The sequence below is a fragment of the Peromyscus californicus genome, unplaced genomic scaffold (assembly GCF_007827085.1).
Source record: "Peromyscus californicus insignis strain IS unplaced genomic scaffold, ASM782708v3 Scaffold_5__1_contigs__length_169319896, whole genome shotgun sequence".
Taxonomy (NCBI): Eukaryota; Metazoa; Chordata; class Mammalia; order Rodentia; family Cricetidae; genus Peromyscus; species Peromyscus californicus.
This window is the reverse complement of record NW_026294573.1, coordinates 86,415,313-86,433,541: the sequence shown is the minus strand read 5'-3', so window position 1 is coordinate 86,433,541 and position 18,229 is coordinate 86,415,313. Positions and strand designations below refer to the sequence as shown.

At 54.2% G+C, this 18,229-nt stretch overlaps 2 protein-coding genes across 5 annotated transcripts in view; both read right to left on the bottom strand.

The window, feature by feature from the left end:
- Akna (AT-hook transcription factor) overlaps positions 1-5,898 on the bottom strand; it is a 46,616-nt gene extending 40,718 nt beyond the window's left edge. Inside the window, exon 1 of the mRNA XM_052716924.1 lies at positions 5,790-5,898. The gene's annotated coding sequence lies outside the window, so the exon portion shown is untranslated. The remainder of the gene's footprint in view (positions 1-5,789) is intronic.
- Positions 5,899-10,187: 4,289 nt separating this feature from the next.
- Positions 10,188-18,229, bottom strand: part of Whrn (whirlin) — an 86,600-nt gene continuing 78,558 nt past the window's right edge. For 2 of the 4 annotated variants that reach the window (XM_052716380.1, XM_052716382.1), the window contains 5 exons: positions 15,172-15,243; positions 13,753-14,293; positions 11,767-11,948; positions 11,275-11,397; positions 10,188-10,920 (listed from right to left, as the gene is read on the bottom strand). In XM_052716380.1, coding sequence (XP_052572340.1) covers positions 10,738-10,920; positions 11,275-11,397; positions 11,767-11,948; positions 13,753-14,293; positions 15,172-15,243 — 1,101 coding nt within the window. In that variant the 3' untranslated portion in view covers positions 10,188-10,737. The remainder of the gene's footprint in view (positions 10,921-11,274; positions 11,398-11,766; positions 11,949-13,752; positions 14,294-15,171; positions 15,244-18,229) is intronic. The other 2 variants (XM_052716381.1, XM_052716383.1) reach the window with 1 other exon arrangement.

Below are 18,229 nucleotides of genomic sequence, written 5' to 3'. Positions count from 1 at the left end.
CCAAGCCTAGTGCTCACCCCAGCCAGCCTGTGGAGATCCTAAGGCCTGTGTGCAGGGGAACCCAGGGTGGAGCCCAAGGCCTAGGCTACAACTCCTTTGCAAAAGGAGGCTCTGCTCCCCCTTGAGGGCCTCCTGTGCGCTTCCTTCGCCTTCTCATCAGATGTAGTTAGAACTGGCTGTAGATCAGGACTGTTCTTCCACTGCTCACAGGAGGATACTGAGGCCTAGAAGGAAGATATTAGCCACCCGGACAAGAACCCTGTACCCTGGCCATCAGCCTCTGGAGCACAACAAGCCTTTGCCTGTTGCCTTGGCCTTGGGACCAGACATTCCGTTGGACCTTTGCCCTCTCCTTGCCACTGCTTAGCCATCCTGCCCTCCCTTGATCCTTCAGGAGCCGCAGAGGTACAGCAGAGCCACGAGCAGCCCAGCTCTCTTGAAAAATCAGCGTCAGACACCATAGGAGTGGGGCTGTCAATCCATCTCAGACCCTCCTCTGTCCTGGCTCTCCTTCCCTGGGAAGGTCACTCTCTCTTCCTGCCCAGGAGGCTGACCTTCCAGGTCAAAGGACACAGTGCGTCTGGGCAGGGCCAGAAGCCACAGAGGATCAAAGAGAGTGATGGAAGCCTGGTTAGGACCTCTGACTCCTGGGTCACTAGGGACATAGGTGTTCTTTCTCTGAACTTTGGATCTGGGGCTTCAAGAGATGGTCACCAAGAGGCTGGACAGAAAGCTCAGCAGTTAAGAGTACTGCTGCAGTACTTGCAGAGAACCAGGGTTCAGTTCCCAGCATTTACATGATGGCTCACAACCACCTGTTCCAAGGGATCCAATGCCATCTTCTGGCCTAGGTGAGCACCAGGCATACACATGGAACACATACATACATGCAGAGGAAACACTTACACACATAAAAATAAATGAAGTTAGAGAGAGAGAGAGAGAGAGAGAGAGAGAGAGAGAGAGAGAGAGAGAGAGAGAGAAAGAGAGAGAGAGGAGAGAGAGAGAGAGAATATATATTTGAGGTGATCAGAGGTCCACTGAACCTCCTGGACTCCATTCCATTTGCCCACCCAAGAAGCCCCCTTGTGCTGATGTGTGGTCATGGAGACAGGCTGAGACTTCCAGGGCTCTTGGAAGCTGAGTGACCTTGGCAAGATCCTTGCTGATAAAGACTCTCTGAGTCCCAGGTTACTCCTCTGTAAGACAGGGCACAGGATGACTCACGGGATGCAGTAAGGAGAGATGGTGTGGTGTGCACCCTCAGGTGTCGGTGCCGTGCCTTAGCTGACACAGAGTGCCTGCCTTGGAGCAATGGCCTCGTCCTCGGTGATGTGGCCACAGGGCATGCTCCCCACAGAACTTTCCCCAACGTCAGCCAAAGCTCCAGTTGCAGAGCCCCCACACACAAAGGGGAGCCAGCCCTCCCAGGTGTGAGGGGTACTATTACCATGTGACTCCCAAAACAGCCAGTGACCCAGCTAGAAAATGTGTGTGTTCATCCTTAGCCATTCAGGAGGGGAGGAAACAGGCCACCCTTAGCTAATAAAAACCAAGGTTATAAGGAGGGTGAATGCAACCATAGAGATGCAAATCTCTCAAGCTTTTTTCAGAGTAAAAATTTGAAAGTGCACGGTGCCAAGAATGTGTTGCTAGCAGCGAGGTTTTATTGAGAACTAACTTTGTGTCAAATATCTTGTAAAAGTCCTCCTCATCCCCCAACCTCCATACCAATCCAAGGAGATAGGAATTCCTCATCCTGGTTTACAAGTGAGGAAGCAGGGCTTGAACCAGGATATCCAATCTTAATTATTTTGTGACTGAAACACAGTTAGTGAAGAGGTTGGAAACAACCTCAGTGTCCAGCAATAGGGGATTGCTGAAATAAATTATATTTGTTCCCAGCTGGGTGGTGGTAGCGCACGTCTTTAATCCCAGCACTTGGGAGGCAGCGGCAGGCAGATTTCTGTGAGTTCGAGGCCAGCCTGGTCTACAGAGCAAGTTCCAGGACAGCCAGTGCTTTACAGAGAAACCCTGTCTCACAAACAAAAAAATCAAAACAAAATTATATTTGCTCTCAAAGGAACAGTTTTTCACTCTTCTCAGAAGACTATATAATGGTGTTTACAACTGTATATGTGGACTGAGGGTACAGCTCAGTGCAGTGGGCACAAGGCCCCATGCTCCACCCCCACCACCACAGACAGACAGACAGACAAAGATAGACAGATACACAAGGGCTTCCATGCTGTGGGATGTTTTGTATGGCAAATGTGTTGCTAATTAGTCGATAAATAAAACACTGATTGGCCATTGGCTAGGTAGGAAGTGTAGGCGGGACAAGGAGGAGACTAAAGCTGGGAAGTGGAAGGCTGAGTCAGAGAGACACTGCCAACCGCCACGATGACAAACAGCATGTGAAGATGCCGGTAAGCCACGAGCCATGTGGCAAGGTATAGATTAATGGAAATGGATCAATTTGAGTTGTAAGAACAGTTAGCAAGAAGCCTGCCACGGCCGTACAGTTTGTAACCAATGTAAGTCTCTGTGTTTACTTGGTCGGGTCTGAGAGGCTGTGGGACTGGTGGGTGAGAGAGATTTGTCCTGACTGTGGGCCAGGCAGGAAAACTCTAGCTACACTTCCACCTGCTTCACATCTGCATAGCAACACCCGGGCATCCCCTGCCTCAGTTCCCTTTTCAGAGCTGACAGAGCGGCCGGGCACTGAGCTTCTTTGCAGCTCTGAACCTCTGTGGCATCCGGCAGCTCCCACACCTTCTCTTTTTATTTATCTGATGCCTTGAGCTGTTTCCTGCTCCTCTAGCCACTGTGCAACATTTGAAAACAGCACAACGAAGACGAGGCTTCCTGCTCCGAGCCTTGGCAACTCTTAGCATTTTGAGGCATAGTGCATATTATCTGATGGGCTCCTCATAAGCAAATGGGCATTTAAAAGATAAAGAAGACGCAGAGAAGTTATATACCTTGTCCAAAGTCACATAGCATATTAAGGACATTCATAAATGTAGTGCTCCCCCCACAGATTAATCCCTTACTTGGGGGGCTCCTCAACCTCACATCCCCTTCCCCCAAGTTCTTGGTCCTTGGCTGTAGTCCCAGGACACCAAGGAGACTGACAGTTGGGTATGCTATCTGGCTTTGATCCCAGCTCCTCTCCGGAATAGGCTATGGGGTGATGGGGTGCTGGCAAGGGCCTAGAGATGGGTAGGGGAGGCCCCGGCAGGAGGGCCTGGCTTAGCAGTCCAGCTGGTTTGGCTGACACTTGGCAGTGGGGACCAGAGCCAAGATGGGGCTATAGGCAGGATGGAGGAGAGACTAGAGGCTAAAACGGGAGGTTGTAGGGCAGGACTATCAGCCAGTCAGACCTGAGCTGTTTTATTCTGGAACCTCTCTAATATACTCCCCCACATCCAAGGACCCTGGGTAGGCTGAAAAGCACTACCCCAGAAAGTGTTCTGGAGACACCAACCATGTTCTCTCCAGGTTTCCCAGGACACTGTTCCTCCCTCAAAGCCCACGTCACCTTCCAATGCTCCAAAGCCCTGCACGGGCTGCCAGATGTCTCTAAGGGCCCAGGATTCTCGTTCCCCGCACAGAGACAGCTGTGGGAGAGTGCTTGGTCCCTTCAAGGTGAAAGGGCTGATCTTTTGGAATTCAGGCTCACACCACCCTAGCCCAGCCCTGGCTGCTCTCCACTGAGCTGTACTCTCAGCTGGTATGTGGCTCTCCGAAAAGCCCCGATGCACACACTCACTGGTTCCCGCCGTGTAAGCACCAACATGCTATCCCAGAAAGCGGTATTGAACTGCTGGGAACCATCCCAAACTGAGAACCTGCTAGACTCACCAGAGAGCTGTGCGACTCAAGGTGGGTGATTCTCTGAACCGTAGACTGTACAATGGGGACAATAGCATCCACCTAGTGGCAATGCTAGGAAATGAATGACAGAATCTAGCAGGGCTCTGTCCTGGGCGCTGGGGAGATAACAGCTTCACCCACCCCCACCTTCCCACCTACAGTGAGACCCCTGGAACAGCGGCCTGAGGCAGTGTGCAATGAACTACCTATTGTCACCAATATAATGTTATTGCGGTTATTCTGTTCTTTCTCTGGCTTCAATTTCTTTATCTCTAAACTTAGATGGGGATGCTGAACAAAAGCTTTCTAAGATGCTACCCACCTGCGCTTGAAGATGGTACTAGAGGGAATACCACCCTGACCATTTCTAGAGGGGTAAACTGAGTTGCTCAGAAGTAAAGCCTGAAAGTGACTTCCTGCTGTATCTCTGGATCTGCCCAGGGAGGAGGCCATCTGAAGCTCTGGGTTCTCTGAAATGCCGCTCCCACAGGGGTCCACTGACTGGCACAACGCGGTGCAGTTTCCAAGTCCCCTCCCAACGCAGCCAGCGGTGTCTGTAGAGTCCCTGGCCCTCTGAAAAACCCTGCCCTGGGAGCTGATGAAATCCCCTCTCAAGAGAGCCATGATCACGTGGTTTCAATGCAAACCAGCTGGCCTCTGGGAGGGAATACCCGCGTGGGCACTTGTCCCTCCTGCGGAACACGGGGACAACCATGGGACAAACCCACAATACTGCCTGCGCCATCCGCAGATTGCTCCTCACATCAGCAGGTCAAACAGACTTGGGTCCCATTTCACCCAGCGCAACTATTCTATTACCTCAACAAAACGGCCCCAGCATCAACCCCAACAACTCCAGAAGAGGAACCTGGGAAATTCTTCGGGGAGTCTCTGTGTATCTAGCCTTAACCTTTATGCTTCAGATTCAGCCTATTTCTTCTGTTTTAGAGGGCAGAAACAATGCCTCTTTTCACTGCGGCCGGCTCAGCTTCTCTTCTCGGCTCTAAAATAGCTCGCGTTTGTTTTCAGCAACTTTCCTTTCCAACTTTTTCAAACGCAGAAGGGCTTTTGATTCTCCTCGTCCTGTCCTTTCTTTCAACTAAAGCCCAAGGAAGGAGCGTCAGAGGTCTCGTCCAAGATTTCACAGCAATTTGACCCTGGCTTTGCCTTCCACTACAGGGTAGAGACCCGCTTCGCGCCTCCCTGCTGTGCGCCCTTGGGTAAACCGCGCCACCTCTCTGTGCCTCCTGCGCCTCTTGAGTACCAAGAGGGGACTGACCCCATTTTGACAGCTCCTCCCGGTTCCTCCCACTGTGGAGACAGCCCACCCTACGCCGCCCCTCACCCCCGCCCGACAAAATAAAGAAGAAAAAAAAACTTGCGTTCGGCATCCAGGGACAGTGCGAGGCTCCGAGGCTGCCTGGCCCGCCGAGTTGTTGCCTGGTGACCCAGTCTCACACAAATCTCAGAACAGCAGTGCCCCACCTCCCTGGTCACCAAGCAACAGGGCCACGCCTTCTGCCAAACACCGCCTGCAGCCCCGCCAAGGACCACCCCCGGTCCCCCGGGACCCCTGCCCGGTAGGCGAGGTGCCTGGGCTGGAGGACAGAAGCCCACGCCCCCACTGTGCAGAGGTGGAGATTGAGGCCGAAGGGGCGGGACCAGGGCATCCCGTTGTCCCTGAGTCCCAGGGGTGCGGCTGGGTCGGTGATCTCGCCCTCCGGACTCCCGGAGCCACGATCCGTCCCCTCGCGCGCGCGTGGAGCTCCCACGTGGAGATCCGAAGCCTCGCGGGCCCAGCAGGACCAGTCCCGCAGCGCTGCCCGCTCCCGTCCCCATCCTCCCGAAGGGGAAACTGAGTCCCCGAAAGCCAAGCTCCACGTCCCCTCGCTCTCCCCTCCGGGTCTCACCTGCTGCTGCTACCTCGCGCCCTGGTTTCCTGGAGTTGAGCGGCAGACAAAGGCCTCCAATCCGCGCGCGAGGCGGGGCGCGGCTGCTTTGCATAATGCCCGCAGCCCGCCCGAGACGGCAGAGGGACAGGCTCCCGGGGACGGAGCTTCTGCGAGATCCACCAATCGTCGAGAGGCCGGAGGCTTCGCCCCGCCCCCGACTTTGATTCTCAGGCTAAATAGGCTGAAATCTCAGATCTACTGGGCTGCATCTTCCTGTGCGAGCCTGCCCTGACGCAGAAGGGGAAACTGAGGCCCGGAGAGGACGGTATCTGTGTGGGGGATCTATGGAGACGCCGTGAGGAAGGAGTCACCAGGTTTGAAGAGGGAGACCTGCCGTTCAGTAACTGTAGTGATAAATTGTGCGCTCCTTGTGCGGTGTTAGGCTCCTGTGAGGTAGGCGGGGTTACTACCCGTCTTCTGGCCCCGAGGCCAGAAAGAAGGACCTGGAAATGTAAGCCAGAGAGGGACGAGGTAGAAATAATGTCTTCCACCAAAGCCACCTCGAACAGTGGAAATGTGGAGTGTCAGACTGGCCTGGGCCCCTGCTCCGGTTCTGTTTGCTACTTGCCGGTGCAGAACAGCAAAACTTCGAATTCAGCACTGCTGCTTCTGGGGGTGCAGAGGGGTGCAGAGACACATGGCGTCAGCCCCACCAAGACATTAATCTATTTAACACCGGCCCCACTGCCGCTGTGTCTCAGCCAGATGTGTCTCCGCGTGCAGATGGCTCTCCCATTGTCTTACTGCCGGACGCTCCCCACACAGCCAACAGTGGCAACTCCAGCACTGGCTGGCTGGCTTCAGCCACCAAAGGACTACTTGGGTGTACTGGGCAGAAGTCTCCAAATTACGTCAGCATTGCGCTCTGCATGTAAAGATGGCAGACAGCTCAGAGAGGTTAATTGGCTTGCCCAAGGCTACACAGCTGAGGAGCAAAAGGAGTAGAATCTGAGGAAGTATAGACTCATCACCTGTCTGTGCGCCCTACATCCGGCCACCTCACCTCACACCTCACTTTCTTCCACAGAGAGCTGCAGGTAGCTTACAGGCCAACTTGGCACTCCTTTGGGCAGGCCCGTATTGCAAGAACCCAAAACTCTCCCTCTGCTAGGCTTCCTCATCAAGTTGTGGCAGGAAATGTCGGAGTAGGAAAGGCCCGCGTGCATACCGTCGTGGAAGAGAGCTGACCTGGTTAGATTTTATTGCCAATTTGACACAACCTTGAGTCACCTGGGAAGAGGGAACCTTGCTTGAAGAATTGCCTCCATCACATTGGCCTGTGGCCATGTCTGTATAAGATCATCTCCACTGATGATTGATGTGGGAGGGCTAGCCCACTGTGGGCAGCACCTTCCCTAGGAAGGCGAGCCTGGTTGTAGTAGAGCAAGCCAGTCAGAATGGTCCCTGCATCTGAGTTCCCTTAAAGATGGGCTGTAACCTGTGAGATGAAATAAATCCTTTCCCCCACTACGTTGTTTTCCGTCTTGGTGTTTATCACAGTGACAGAAATGCAAATTAGAATGTGAGCTACACCCCCGGAGCAGAGCAGCATGGAAGTCCCCTTTTGAAAGGTTCTGAAACAGAAGGAACAATGAGACTTAGCGAGGTGTATCACCTGCCGGAACCTGTCAGGGTTCTTCAGCAGGGATGAGCCCCTCTGAGACTCTCCAGCGATCTACTCCTCATCGTTGACACCACAGAGAAGATGTCAGCGAACACATACACATGGCTGAGGTGGACATCTGACTCCTCCACCCCCCACCCTACTGAATCCCTCCCAAGACACTAGTATGGATGTCTATCCTGGGGCTCAGGCTGCTGAGGGTCTGAACTCGATCTTCCTACGTTCACTGCCAAGGAATTTGGAGATTTAAATTACACTGGAAACCGGGCCTGGCTGCAGGCACCGGAGAGGCTGAGGCAGCAGGATTGAATGTTCAAGACCAGCCTGGGCTACAAAGAGACTGTCTCAAAAAGTCTAAAGAACTGGGGATATAGCTCAGCTGGGGTGTTGCCTCGGCCTGAATTCAGTCTCCAGTACTGCAAAAATGAGTGAATGCAGTTCCCTTGGTATTTGGAATGTAAAAACCCATTAGGAACACTCCAGTGGACCCCTCCAACAGAGCCAGGCTCAGGAATTCTGGAAGCAGCTGCACCAGAAACTCATTCTTACCCTACCCTTTTGTGGATTAGACTTGGGGCTGTGGAGCTCTGTCCTCAAGGGGTTGGACCAAGTAGGGAGCTGGTCAGTTAGGGCCAAGACAATGTCTCTGCCCTCCAGGTCAAACAGCAGTCCAGTGACCAGCCTAAGATCTCCCAGCCAGCCAGCAACAGCCTGGAAGCTCCGCATTCAGGACAAAGCACGAGAATCTGGCCCAGAGGAGGTAGGGCATTCTTCTGTTTCGGTCACACAGAATCCCATGGGCAGGGCCTCCCTGGGCCTGTGGCTGTTACCACGTGGCTACTGGACTTGTTAACACTTCTTGTGCATTTCTGGGCTCCAGGTGTGGGGATCTGATCACTGTTGGCAGGGCCGTGACTGAATCTACCTGTGCATCTTACAGGCAGAGAACCTGAGCACAAATCACCTGCCACACTTCCTCGGGAATTGAACTGAAGTCTGGTGTCAGGAGCCCTGAGCCTGGCAAAGCCCTCTGTAGTTGGACAGGGGCTATTCCCTCAGAGAAGTGACAGACCTTACAGGGAAAGGAAGGAGCAGCCATGATCCTGAGAGGGGCTGAAGCCTTGAGTGGACTGGGTGGGTACCAACTGCCTTGGGAGAACCATGGCTTTGGTTTCTGGTGGTCTGCTTGGGTTTGAAAGAAAAGGATGGTCACTGAGACTTAAGCCTAAATCATTGCTAGAGATTTAGAACCCGGGGTCTTGCAATACAAATGCTTTACCACTGAGCCTCACTCCCGTCCCAAGAGCAGGATCTTGTACAAGACCGTGGGACAGATGGCCCCTGCCTACCTCAGACAGAGCCCTGGACCTTCTGGTAAAGGGCTTGCCACACCTCTTTCCCCCAGACATCATAATGGCAGGAGGAAATGGCTCTTGGGCTGGTCCTTGGGCAAAAGGCCAAGCCGAGTTTTGCTGCCTTCTCTGCATGACCCTCTCTCTCCTGTGTCTGATTCTAATCCCCACTACCCTTGGATGCTGGAGCAGATGGGCCCTGTCAGGAGGGAGAGCAGGAAGAGCCCAGGATTCCACTACCTTGGCTGTGGGCCTTGTCCACAGAGACAGTGAGGCGCATCCATCCCTGGCCCTAAGTGGAAACAGTTCTTTAAATAGCTCTCAGTCTCTGCACATCCAGGATGCTGTGTGATGAGGCTGAAGGTGCCCTTTGGGAAGTAGAAGATGAGCTCTGGGAAATAGAAGGTGCCCTGCGGGATGTATCGTGTGCTGTGGACTTCTCTTTGTCCTTCCTTAATGAGTCACTTTCCTATAAATCTGGGTTACAGAGTTGGCTTCCTGGATTGCACACAAGATGACCAGTCTGGTGTGTGTGTGTGTGTGTGTGTGTGGTGTATGTATGTACTCATGTGTGTGCTAAAGCATGCCTGTGTGGTGCAGGTGTGTGCTTGTGCCCATGTACGCACGTGGAAGCCAGACCTCAGATGCTATTCCTCAGAGTCATTCCTTAAGACGCGCTCTCTCACTGACCAGAGGCTTCCTGATGGGGCAAGTCTGGCTGGTGAGTGAGCTCCAGCATTGCCCTGTTTTTTTGCCTCTCCAGTGTTTGGATTACAAATGTAGGCTACCGTGTCTGGCTTTTTATATTGGTTCTGCAGATTGAACTCAGGTCTTCATGACTGTAGGGTAATTTCTTTACTGACTAAGCCATTTTCCCAGCCCCAAGGTGTGTTTTTAAACCTTCTGCCCATAGCATATTCTATCTGGGAGCATACCTGTGTGCCCTAATTTTTTTTTTTTTTTTTTTTTTTTTTTTGGTTTTTTGAGACAGGGTTTCTCTGTGTAGCTTTGCGCCTCTCCTGGAACTCACTTGGTAGCCCAGACTGGCCTCGAACTCACAGAGATCCGCCTGGCTCTGCCTCCCGAGTGCTGGGATTAAAGGCGTGCGCCACCACCGCCCAGCTGTGTGCCCTCATTTAACAATGTTAACTTCACACTACTTAAGCGAATTCTGCCCTCACAGCTTCAGTCAGGTCCTCCAACAGGCAGGTGAGCCCCAAGCCGTCTGTGCCCCCCGCACCTATCCCTGACTGACCAGCTGGTGTTCAGAATTCGGCTGATAGTGTGTGACAGTCTGGGTGCCCACCCCCTCCCATCTCCACACAATGAGCAATCCAAACCCTTGCCCACAGGCGACAGCATAGCACACTGGCCCCCAACCTTGTTCAGATTTCTTTATTGAAAAATTAAAGTCGTAAGCTCTGTATATAAATACACTGACATTGCTGGTTGCCTGCAAGGCCTCTGGGATAGGCTGGGGGTGCAAAGGGGATCTGGGGCCTGGGGTCCCCTGAAGCGCAGGAAAGGAAATAAATAAATACCCTAGGGACACTGAGCTAGGAGAAAAGGGGTGCGACTGGTGTGAACAGGCGTGCTGGCGGCTCATTTGTGGCACTGAAGGTCCCCCGGCAGGGAGCAGTCCGTGAACTCTCCTGTGACCTCATAGCCAAAGACCTAGGCATCTGGGGGTGGCAGCACCCCCATCCGGCCCAGAGAAAGGTGCTCTGCCTTCCTTCCCTTCGCTAACGCAGTTTTATTGAGCTCCTACTGTGTGTCTGGCGCACAGATTTGGACCTGACTCGTTGCTTGCCCTGTCTGGTTCTCTTTTTCTCCTAATCTGGGCCAGGGGACCAGGCAGGGTATATGTGTCAGGGTAGGAGGGGGAGTCTGCCTGTGACCCTGTCCTATAGTCTTGACCTTGACCCCACCCCTAGAGCATCACGTTGAACTCAGTGACCAGGAAGTCGATGTAGTCCCTCTCTTTGGTCTTGAAGGCCTCGGCGATGATTCGGGCAGCCTCTTTGTGCTCCTTACCCCGAAGCGTCAGCCCATTCACTTCCAGAATCACGTGGCCCACCTTGAGCTGCCCGCAGTTATGGGCAGAACCTCCTCGCTGCACAGGGAGACAGAAGCAGGGGTCATGTGGGTACCTGGTTTTGACCACCGGCAGAGATAAGCAGCTACGTTGCCAATCTAGAGTCCACAGTCCTGGCAAAGTTGGGCTCTGCAGAGCGAGAGGAGGCAACTTCCTAAGTTCTGGGCCAGCATGGAGTGGGGGTGGGGTGGGCGGCCATGTTCCTGCTAGTCTGCCCAGGCAGCCCAACACGTCAAGGAGCTTGCCATTCAAGAGGGGCACTGGGTCTGTCTTCAGGTTTGATGTCCCCTCTGGGAGGCAAATTCTGAGGGTGCTGAGAATGAGCTCTTTAAGACAGGGGGACTTCCACAAGGGGAACCTTTGAAGACCTACCTGAATTGTGACAATCCTGGGCAGAGGCTGGCGTGTGTTGGCACCACCCTCAATGGCGATGCCCAGTGTGGCTGCACTTTTCCTCACACGGACTAGAGTGGATGTTGGCTCCAGGAGGCCAGGCTGCAGGTGGGAGAAAGGCGGCCTTGATGCTTCTCAGTGGAGCACGGTGGGAGCCTCAAATATGACGTGGACTAAGCTAAGTCTTTGGCTTTTTAATAATGCCCAAGGCCCAGACCACCTGGTGGAGTGGAGACTTGGAATCCCAGGCCTGACCTTAAAGACAACCTCAGCTACCATGCCACACTAGAGTGTAGAACAGCTGCCAGCCCTTGCCACCCAGGATCAGGGCAAAGAGGGACTCCAGATTGCTAGCACAGTGACCCTCTGGATCACTCCAGCAATGCCTCCTAAGGGCCACGTGCTACGTGTCTCCTGATTCCCAGGACCTGCCATCCTCCACCAGGATCCTACGTGCACTCCCCCACTCACGGGTTTATTGGCACCCTCTGTGGTCCTCTCCGTCTGGGGCAGCTCCTTGCCACTCTTGCTCTTAGTGGATGCTGTCTGTCTGCCTCGGCCTGAGGTGCTGGCCTCTGTCTCCCCAGCGTCCACGCCACTGTCCTCACTTAGAGTCTGCCCGCTGTCTGAGAGCTGAGAGAGTGTGGAGGCTGCTGGGGACAGACAAGGGAACAGAAGCAGTCATGGAGGGCCACTTGCGGGGAGGTGATGGGGCTGTGGACTGGATGGCTATGGAAACTCACCATGCAAAGATGAAGGGGAAGATGATGGGACACAGGGGCTGGAGGGCCGGGGATATTCCCTACAACATTCCCCATCTCCTGACCACCTGATCTGCCAGCAGGGCCAGGCCCGACAGTCACTACATCCGGGATTTCTGCCCAGATCCCTAACCACTGGCACAAATATGAAAATAGAGGTTAATGGGCCAGCCCAGCTCACAGAAATGGGTTGTTGCTTTTGTTATTCAAATTCACATAATGTCAATTTTTAATGATAGGTATTTGAATTAGGAGATTTTTTTTTAAAGGTCACAGTTACACAAGAATAACGTGGAAGGTCTACCACCCTGCCCTGTACCCGCCCCCCCCCCCCCCCCCCGTGACCACCCTGATGTGAAGTGAGTGGTGGGTATACATATCCCATTCTCTAGCCTATCCCATTCTCTAGCCAGCAAAGCTGCTCCATTCTGTGCGTGGCCACTGAACCCTGAGCTGGAGGCTCTTGCTTAAGAATGTGCACTGTGAGCCGGGCCCGTGGTGGTGCACGCCTTTAATCCCAGCACTCTGGAGGCAGAGGCAGGCGGATCTCTGTGAGTTCGAGGCCAGCCTGGGCTACAGAGGAGTTCCAGGAAAGGCTCCAAAGCTACACAGAGAAACCCTGTCTCAAAAAAAAAAAAAAAAAAAAAATGCACTGTGGATCCTGTGTGTTGGGTGTGAATGCCCCGGGACCAGCTGCGCAAGCCTGGGTGAGTGATACATCATCTCAGAGCCCACCCCCCCACCCCGCCTTGTTCTAACCCTGGAGAGTGACGCCTACATAGTAGGGTCATCTCAAAGACTAGTGCACAGGGAGGAGCAGTGGAGGGAAATAGAGACCAATAATGCTGGCACAGGGCTGGCGGCGGGACTCCATGAGTGAAGGGCAAGAGGGCCAGCAAGGCTTCCGGTCATTCCTGGCTCCCACCATCCCCTGCCCAGCATCTCTACAGAGGCCTGCTTGCTCTTCTCACACCTGCCAGTTGTTCCCCAGGGCAGGGTCACAGTGTTCAGCATCTGTGCTTGTGGCCCCAAGTCCCCTGACCCTGCCTGCCCTTTCCTAGGCTACCTCGTGGGGTGGTGTGTAGCACTTCAGCCACACGATGGCAGCAGAGCCTAGCTAACTGCTGGACAGCCAGGGCTCCCTCCATATCCCCATTGGGCATTCCTTAAAAGACAGGGGCCCCAGCCTGGCCGCGTGCTGCACTCTGACTTCTACACACCATCCAGAGGTCCTGTGACTGGGACTGTCATACCCCTGGAACCCAGCACCTTCTTTCTGCCAGACTGAATGGTCAGGAACAACCAACGCCAGCCCTGCCCTCCCAAACAGTCTTCCAGAGGACGCTGTGAGATGGACGCAAGGTGTAGGAGTAGGAGACCCCTAACTCCACCCCCACATAGACCCCACCCAGTGACCTGGCAGTGGCTACTCCACATTGCCAGGGGAAGAAGGTGCCACTCATTCATGGTAGCTGTGCAACCAATAACTGGTCAAGGGCAGAAGTGGGACCCAAACTCAAATCTTGGCTTCAGGCCATCTTCATGCTGACCTTGAGCCAGACCGCATGCATGCAGGCTGGCAGACCCTTCTGCAGCACCCGGACCCACCAATCGCGACAGGAAGAGTGACTCTGGGGACCAGAGACCCCCCCCCCCCCCTCCTCCCTGTGTCACAGAGCTGGGCAGCCATACTCACTGCGTGTCTGGGGCAGAGCCCGCACTTCGTTCACATCAGGCTCGCTGTCCGGACGGTGTACCTCCACCAGGACGAAGTGCTGGTTTGCACCCACAGGTTCGGGGTGGTCAGAGGGCGACGGTGGCGGAAGGCAGGACCCAGCCCCCGGGGTCTCTGCAGGAGGAGGGCTCTTCAGGTGTGGTGGGGACTGGACCCGGGGGAAGGGGCCGATGGGGTGCGGGTTAACCAGGGCCAGGTGGGTGTCCAGCGGCTTCCTAGACCTGGGGTTGGCATGGGAGATGGAGGCGTAAATGGGAGAGGAGGGCGAGTCCTGTGCTGCTGAGGAGGGCCCTGGGGTGGGTGCAGCGCCCAGGGGCGGGCTTCGATTCCGGGGTGCTGAGAAGACAATGCCTGAGTGGGCAGCAGCAGACAGAGGTGCAGGGTCCTCCCTCCCTGGCTTCCGTGTCTGGCCAAGCCGGTGGTCTTGATCTTGAGCCAGTGGTGGCGGGGGAGGAGGTGGCTTGATGCCGGACAGATCTTCTGAGGGAGGTTTCACATCGTCCTGCCAAAAGACCCAACAGGAGTAGAAATCAGAGCCCATGGTGGCCAGAGAGGGACAGCAAACAGTGCTGGACCCCGCAAGGACTCGGTCCCTGCGCCTCAGCTCCCGGCCACACTGTATTGAATAATGCATCGCTCAGTGGAAAACTGCTCCCTACATCTCGGCAGCCGAGGAGCGCCAGGATCTTGGCAGGTGTCTCTGGGGACCCACTGGGTTCCTTTGGGAATTGAAGTTCTTGGCTTCGGCAGGGGCTCATCACGAGTGACAAGACTTAATTAAGGCAGGAGGAAGAAGATGGCAACACAAAACAAGTATTTCCGTGGCAGGAACCATCTGGACGAGCAGAGGTGGGGGAAGGGTGGAGGCACCCGAGGGCTGCAGGGCTGTGTGGCCACGGACAGGGCAAGGTGCCTCTCTGAGCATAGTGCACCCACCAGCAGGTTAGGCAGGGATGAGAGCAGCAGAGCGTACGATGTGTTGACAAGGGGCCTGAGATGCAGTGAGCCTGGTGAGCAGGAGAAATGGACCACAGCCACCAGTTCCCTTTCCTTAGTCCAGGGTCCATGCTTGGAAAGCTCTGGCAGCCATGCAGGCACTGTCTCACTGCTCTGACTGAATCACTTGACTCACTCTGGCCCCAGCTTTGAGTAAGGTGCTCCATTTTCAGCTCCATGTTACAGATGGGAAAACACAGGCACAGAGGGCCTAAGGAGCTCGCCCAAGGCCACACAGGCAGCAGGGAGGCCAGACTAGAACCCAGGCCATCAGCTGGGTCGGTGGGCTCTCAGCAGAGACTCTGTCCCCCCACCCGCTTGTGTCCTTTTTCTGTGGCTATCCCCAAGAAGAGCCCAGGAGTCCAAGAACCAAGCAGGCCTTACCACAGACACATCCGGGAGGGTGTTAACGCTGCCTTGGGTGGTCTCACCGGTTGCCTCCAGGTCTAACGTGTTCTGGAAATGGACAAGAGACAAGCTGAGCAGGCAAGAACTGAGAGGAGAGCCCATCTGTTTCCCAGGGCACAGAATCGAGGACCTTGTGACACCTTCCAATGGCTGAGGTTACCTGGCAGACCCCACTCCGTGGATATTTACCTTACTCACTCAGAGCAATACAGTGACTTTTTCTGTTAGACGCTTGGAAGTGAAATTTTATTATTATTTTTGAGGCAGGATGTCATGTAGTCAATGCTGGCCTCATTTTAAATTTGCTATGTAGCCGAGGATGACCTTGAACTGACTCTCCTTTTATCTACCTCCCAAGTACTAGGATTAGAGGCATGTGCCAGTATGTTCAGTGTATATGATGCTGGGGACTAAACCCACGTCTTTCTGCACAACCAAAAGGCACTCTTCTCAACTGAGCTACATTCCAAGCCGTGAAGTCAATTTCTCTTTGTGACCTCCTGACCATTTTCAGACCCTCCTTGAACTACCTGGAGATGCCGGGGGTGTCTTAGACGTGAGCCTTAAGTGTGGTGCTCCACAGCTTTAGCACCCCCACATCCAGTGACAGAACGCTGGGGGGTGGAGCACACAACAGGCCAATAGCAAATGAGGTGTATATAAGGAAAGGGTGCTGTTCCATGGCTTCAACCCCAAAGGGGTAACTTAATGTATAACTGGATAACATATTACAACATATCCACCTTTTCCTTAATTCTGCCACATTGTGTGTGTGTGTGCGTGCATGTGTGTGTGTGTGTGTGTGTGTGTGTGTGTGTGTGTATGTGTGTGTGTGTGGTGTGCATGTGGGAGGCCTGAAGAGGAAATCAGATTCCCTAGAGCTGGGGTTACAGGCAGCTGTAAACCACCCAGTGTGGGTGCTGTGAACTCAACTCAGGCCCGCTGGAAGAACAGTAAGTGCTCTTAACTCCGAGCCATGTTTCCAGAGCCTCACCCTCCCCCCAGCCTACACTCCCTTAAGTGACTTCATGATGCCAAAAGGCTTTCTCTGGACTCTGGACGAGCAAGGTGAGCTCTTCTGAGGTGGGTTCTTTGGGGGTGGGGGGAGGGGGGGCTACGGGAGCCCATCATCTCCTTCTGCCTCCAGACTGTCAATGAGACTGCACCCTGTGTTCACCTGGCTAGATTAGGGGATGCCTACATGGCTGGTAAGTGTGATTTCTCTGTGCCTGTGGGGACGTTTCTGAGAGAAATCAGCCACAAACATCATCCTCCCCACCGTGCAGCCTCAGTACCCACCACAGCCCCAGAGGAACGCCACAGTGGAGGGGGACTTCAAGGGATGCCCACTTTCTCCCGCCTCATGGTCTGCTTTTTCCTTCTGCAATGTTAGGGTTGAACCCAGGTCCAGACCAGTACAGCACAGCCCAGTGCTGCGTCTCACCAAGCCCTTCACCTACCCTCCCACACCGGGACTGCTGCTTCTCAAGCTGAGCTGGATAAAACAGCCATATTGGGCCTCTAGCTGGTAGACGGAAGTCCTGGGACGTCCTATGGTCTCCTGAGTGTTGTCCTCATGAGACCTCATCTTCCTGTGTTTTAGAGTAATCCTGTAGGTTGCTTCCACGGACAACGCTGGCTGATGCAGGCACCCAGACCTGCTCAAGTCTCCAGTGAGCCATCCGTGCTGAATGAACAGTCCCCAAGGCTCTGGACCCAGCAGCTAGGGCTGGAGGTGAGGCATCATCCTGCCTGAATGTGTGTATGTTGTGTGTGTGTGTGTGTGTGTGTGTGTGTGTGTGTGTGTGTGTGTGTGTGTGTGTTTAGACCTCAGAGGGCATCACATGGCTATCAGCATATAGTACACTTGGGAGAGCAGCAACCAAGGAAGGCTTCCTAGGGATGGACACTGGGTCTGACTGTGAGCAGCAAGCCATGTTTCAGACCCTGGGAATTGTGTGTGCATAAACAGGGAAGAACACAGAGGATGCTTGAGAATTTTCTGCCAGCTCTTGGTCATGCTTGGACTTGAGCCTGAGGGCAGTGGGTTGCCTCGGAGATGAGGTCAAGTTTGCTTTCCACGAAGAAGATTCCATTTGCTCATGTCCCCTCCTGCCAAGCAGGAGCGCTGCAGGAAGTGTGGCTCGCTCTTCTCACTAGCCATTGTCTTGGTTGGGCTGTAGACACGCTCCACTGGCTCCAGGTCACCTCCGGCTCGGGCCTACCTGAGCAACCCACCCCTCCCCTTGTCCCATTTTCCTTTTCTCTCACTCATCACGGCTCCCTACCCAACAGCCAGACAGTCCTTGGAAAAGAAATCAAGTAATGGACACCCCCAGTCCAAGCAAGGCCCTGGGGCCTTAACATGTCACTTGGGAGGAATTCCAAGCTCACTGTTGACTACACAGCCTGGCCCTTTCTTGCTACTTCTCCGGTATCATCACACCCGCCCCAGGGCCTTTGCACTAGATGTCTTGCCACCTGCACCATTCATGACTCACTTCCACCTTTCCTTTGGTTCTCATGGCTTGGGGCCTCCCCGACCAGCCCTGATAGCATCATCCATCTATCCTGACCTGGTCCACTTTTCCGTACACAGGTCACATGTGGCCGCGCTATCTCTTCTTCCTACTGGGTATAAACTAGGGCAAGACTTAGGCCACTGTGACTTCAGTGCTCAGAACCGTGGCTGCTGGGTCTACCAGGTAAACAAATGGATGAGTCTATGTCAGTGAATGGATTGCTTGGTTTAGCTGCTGGGGGGCAGGGGCTGAGCATGCTGGGAGTTGGTGAGGAGGTGCTGTGTTCTTTGTAGGGGCCGGTAATGATGGCTGGAACAAGGGGGAGGCATAGTTGTAGACAGAAGGTCCTGAGGCAGAGCCTCCTGAATATAGATTCCTTCCCCAGAAGCTTCAAGTATTCTGGGGTGACAGGGGACATGTGTTTGCAAAGGCCAGGGAGGAAGCCACAGATGGACAGGACGCTGGGTCCTCTTTGTAGGTCACCTCTGAGGTTTTCTTGAGCTCACATCCCG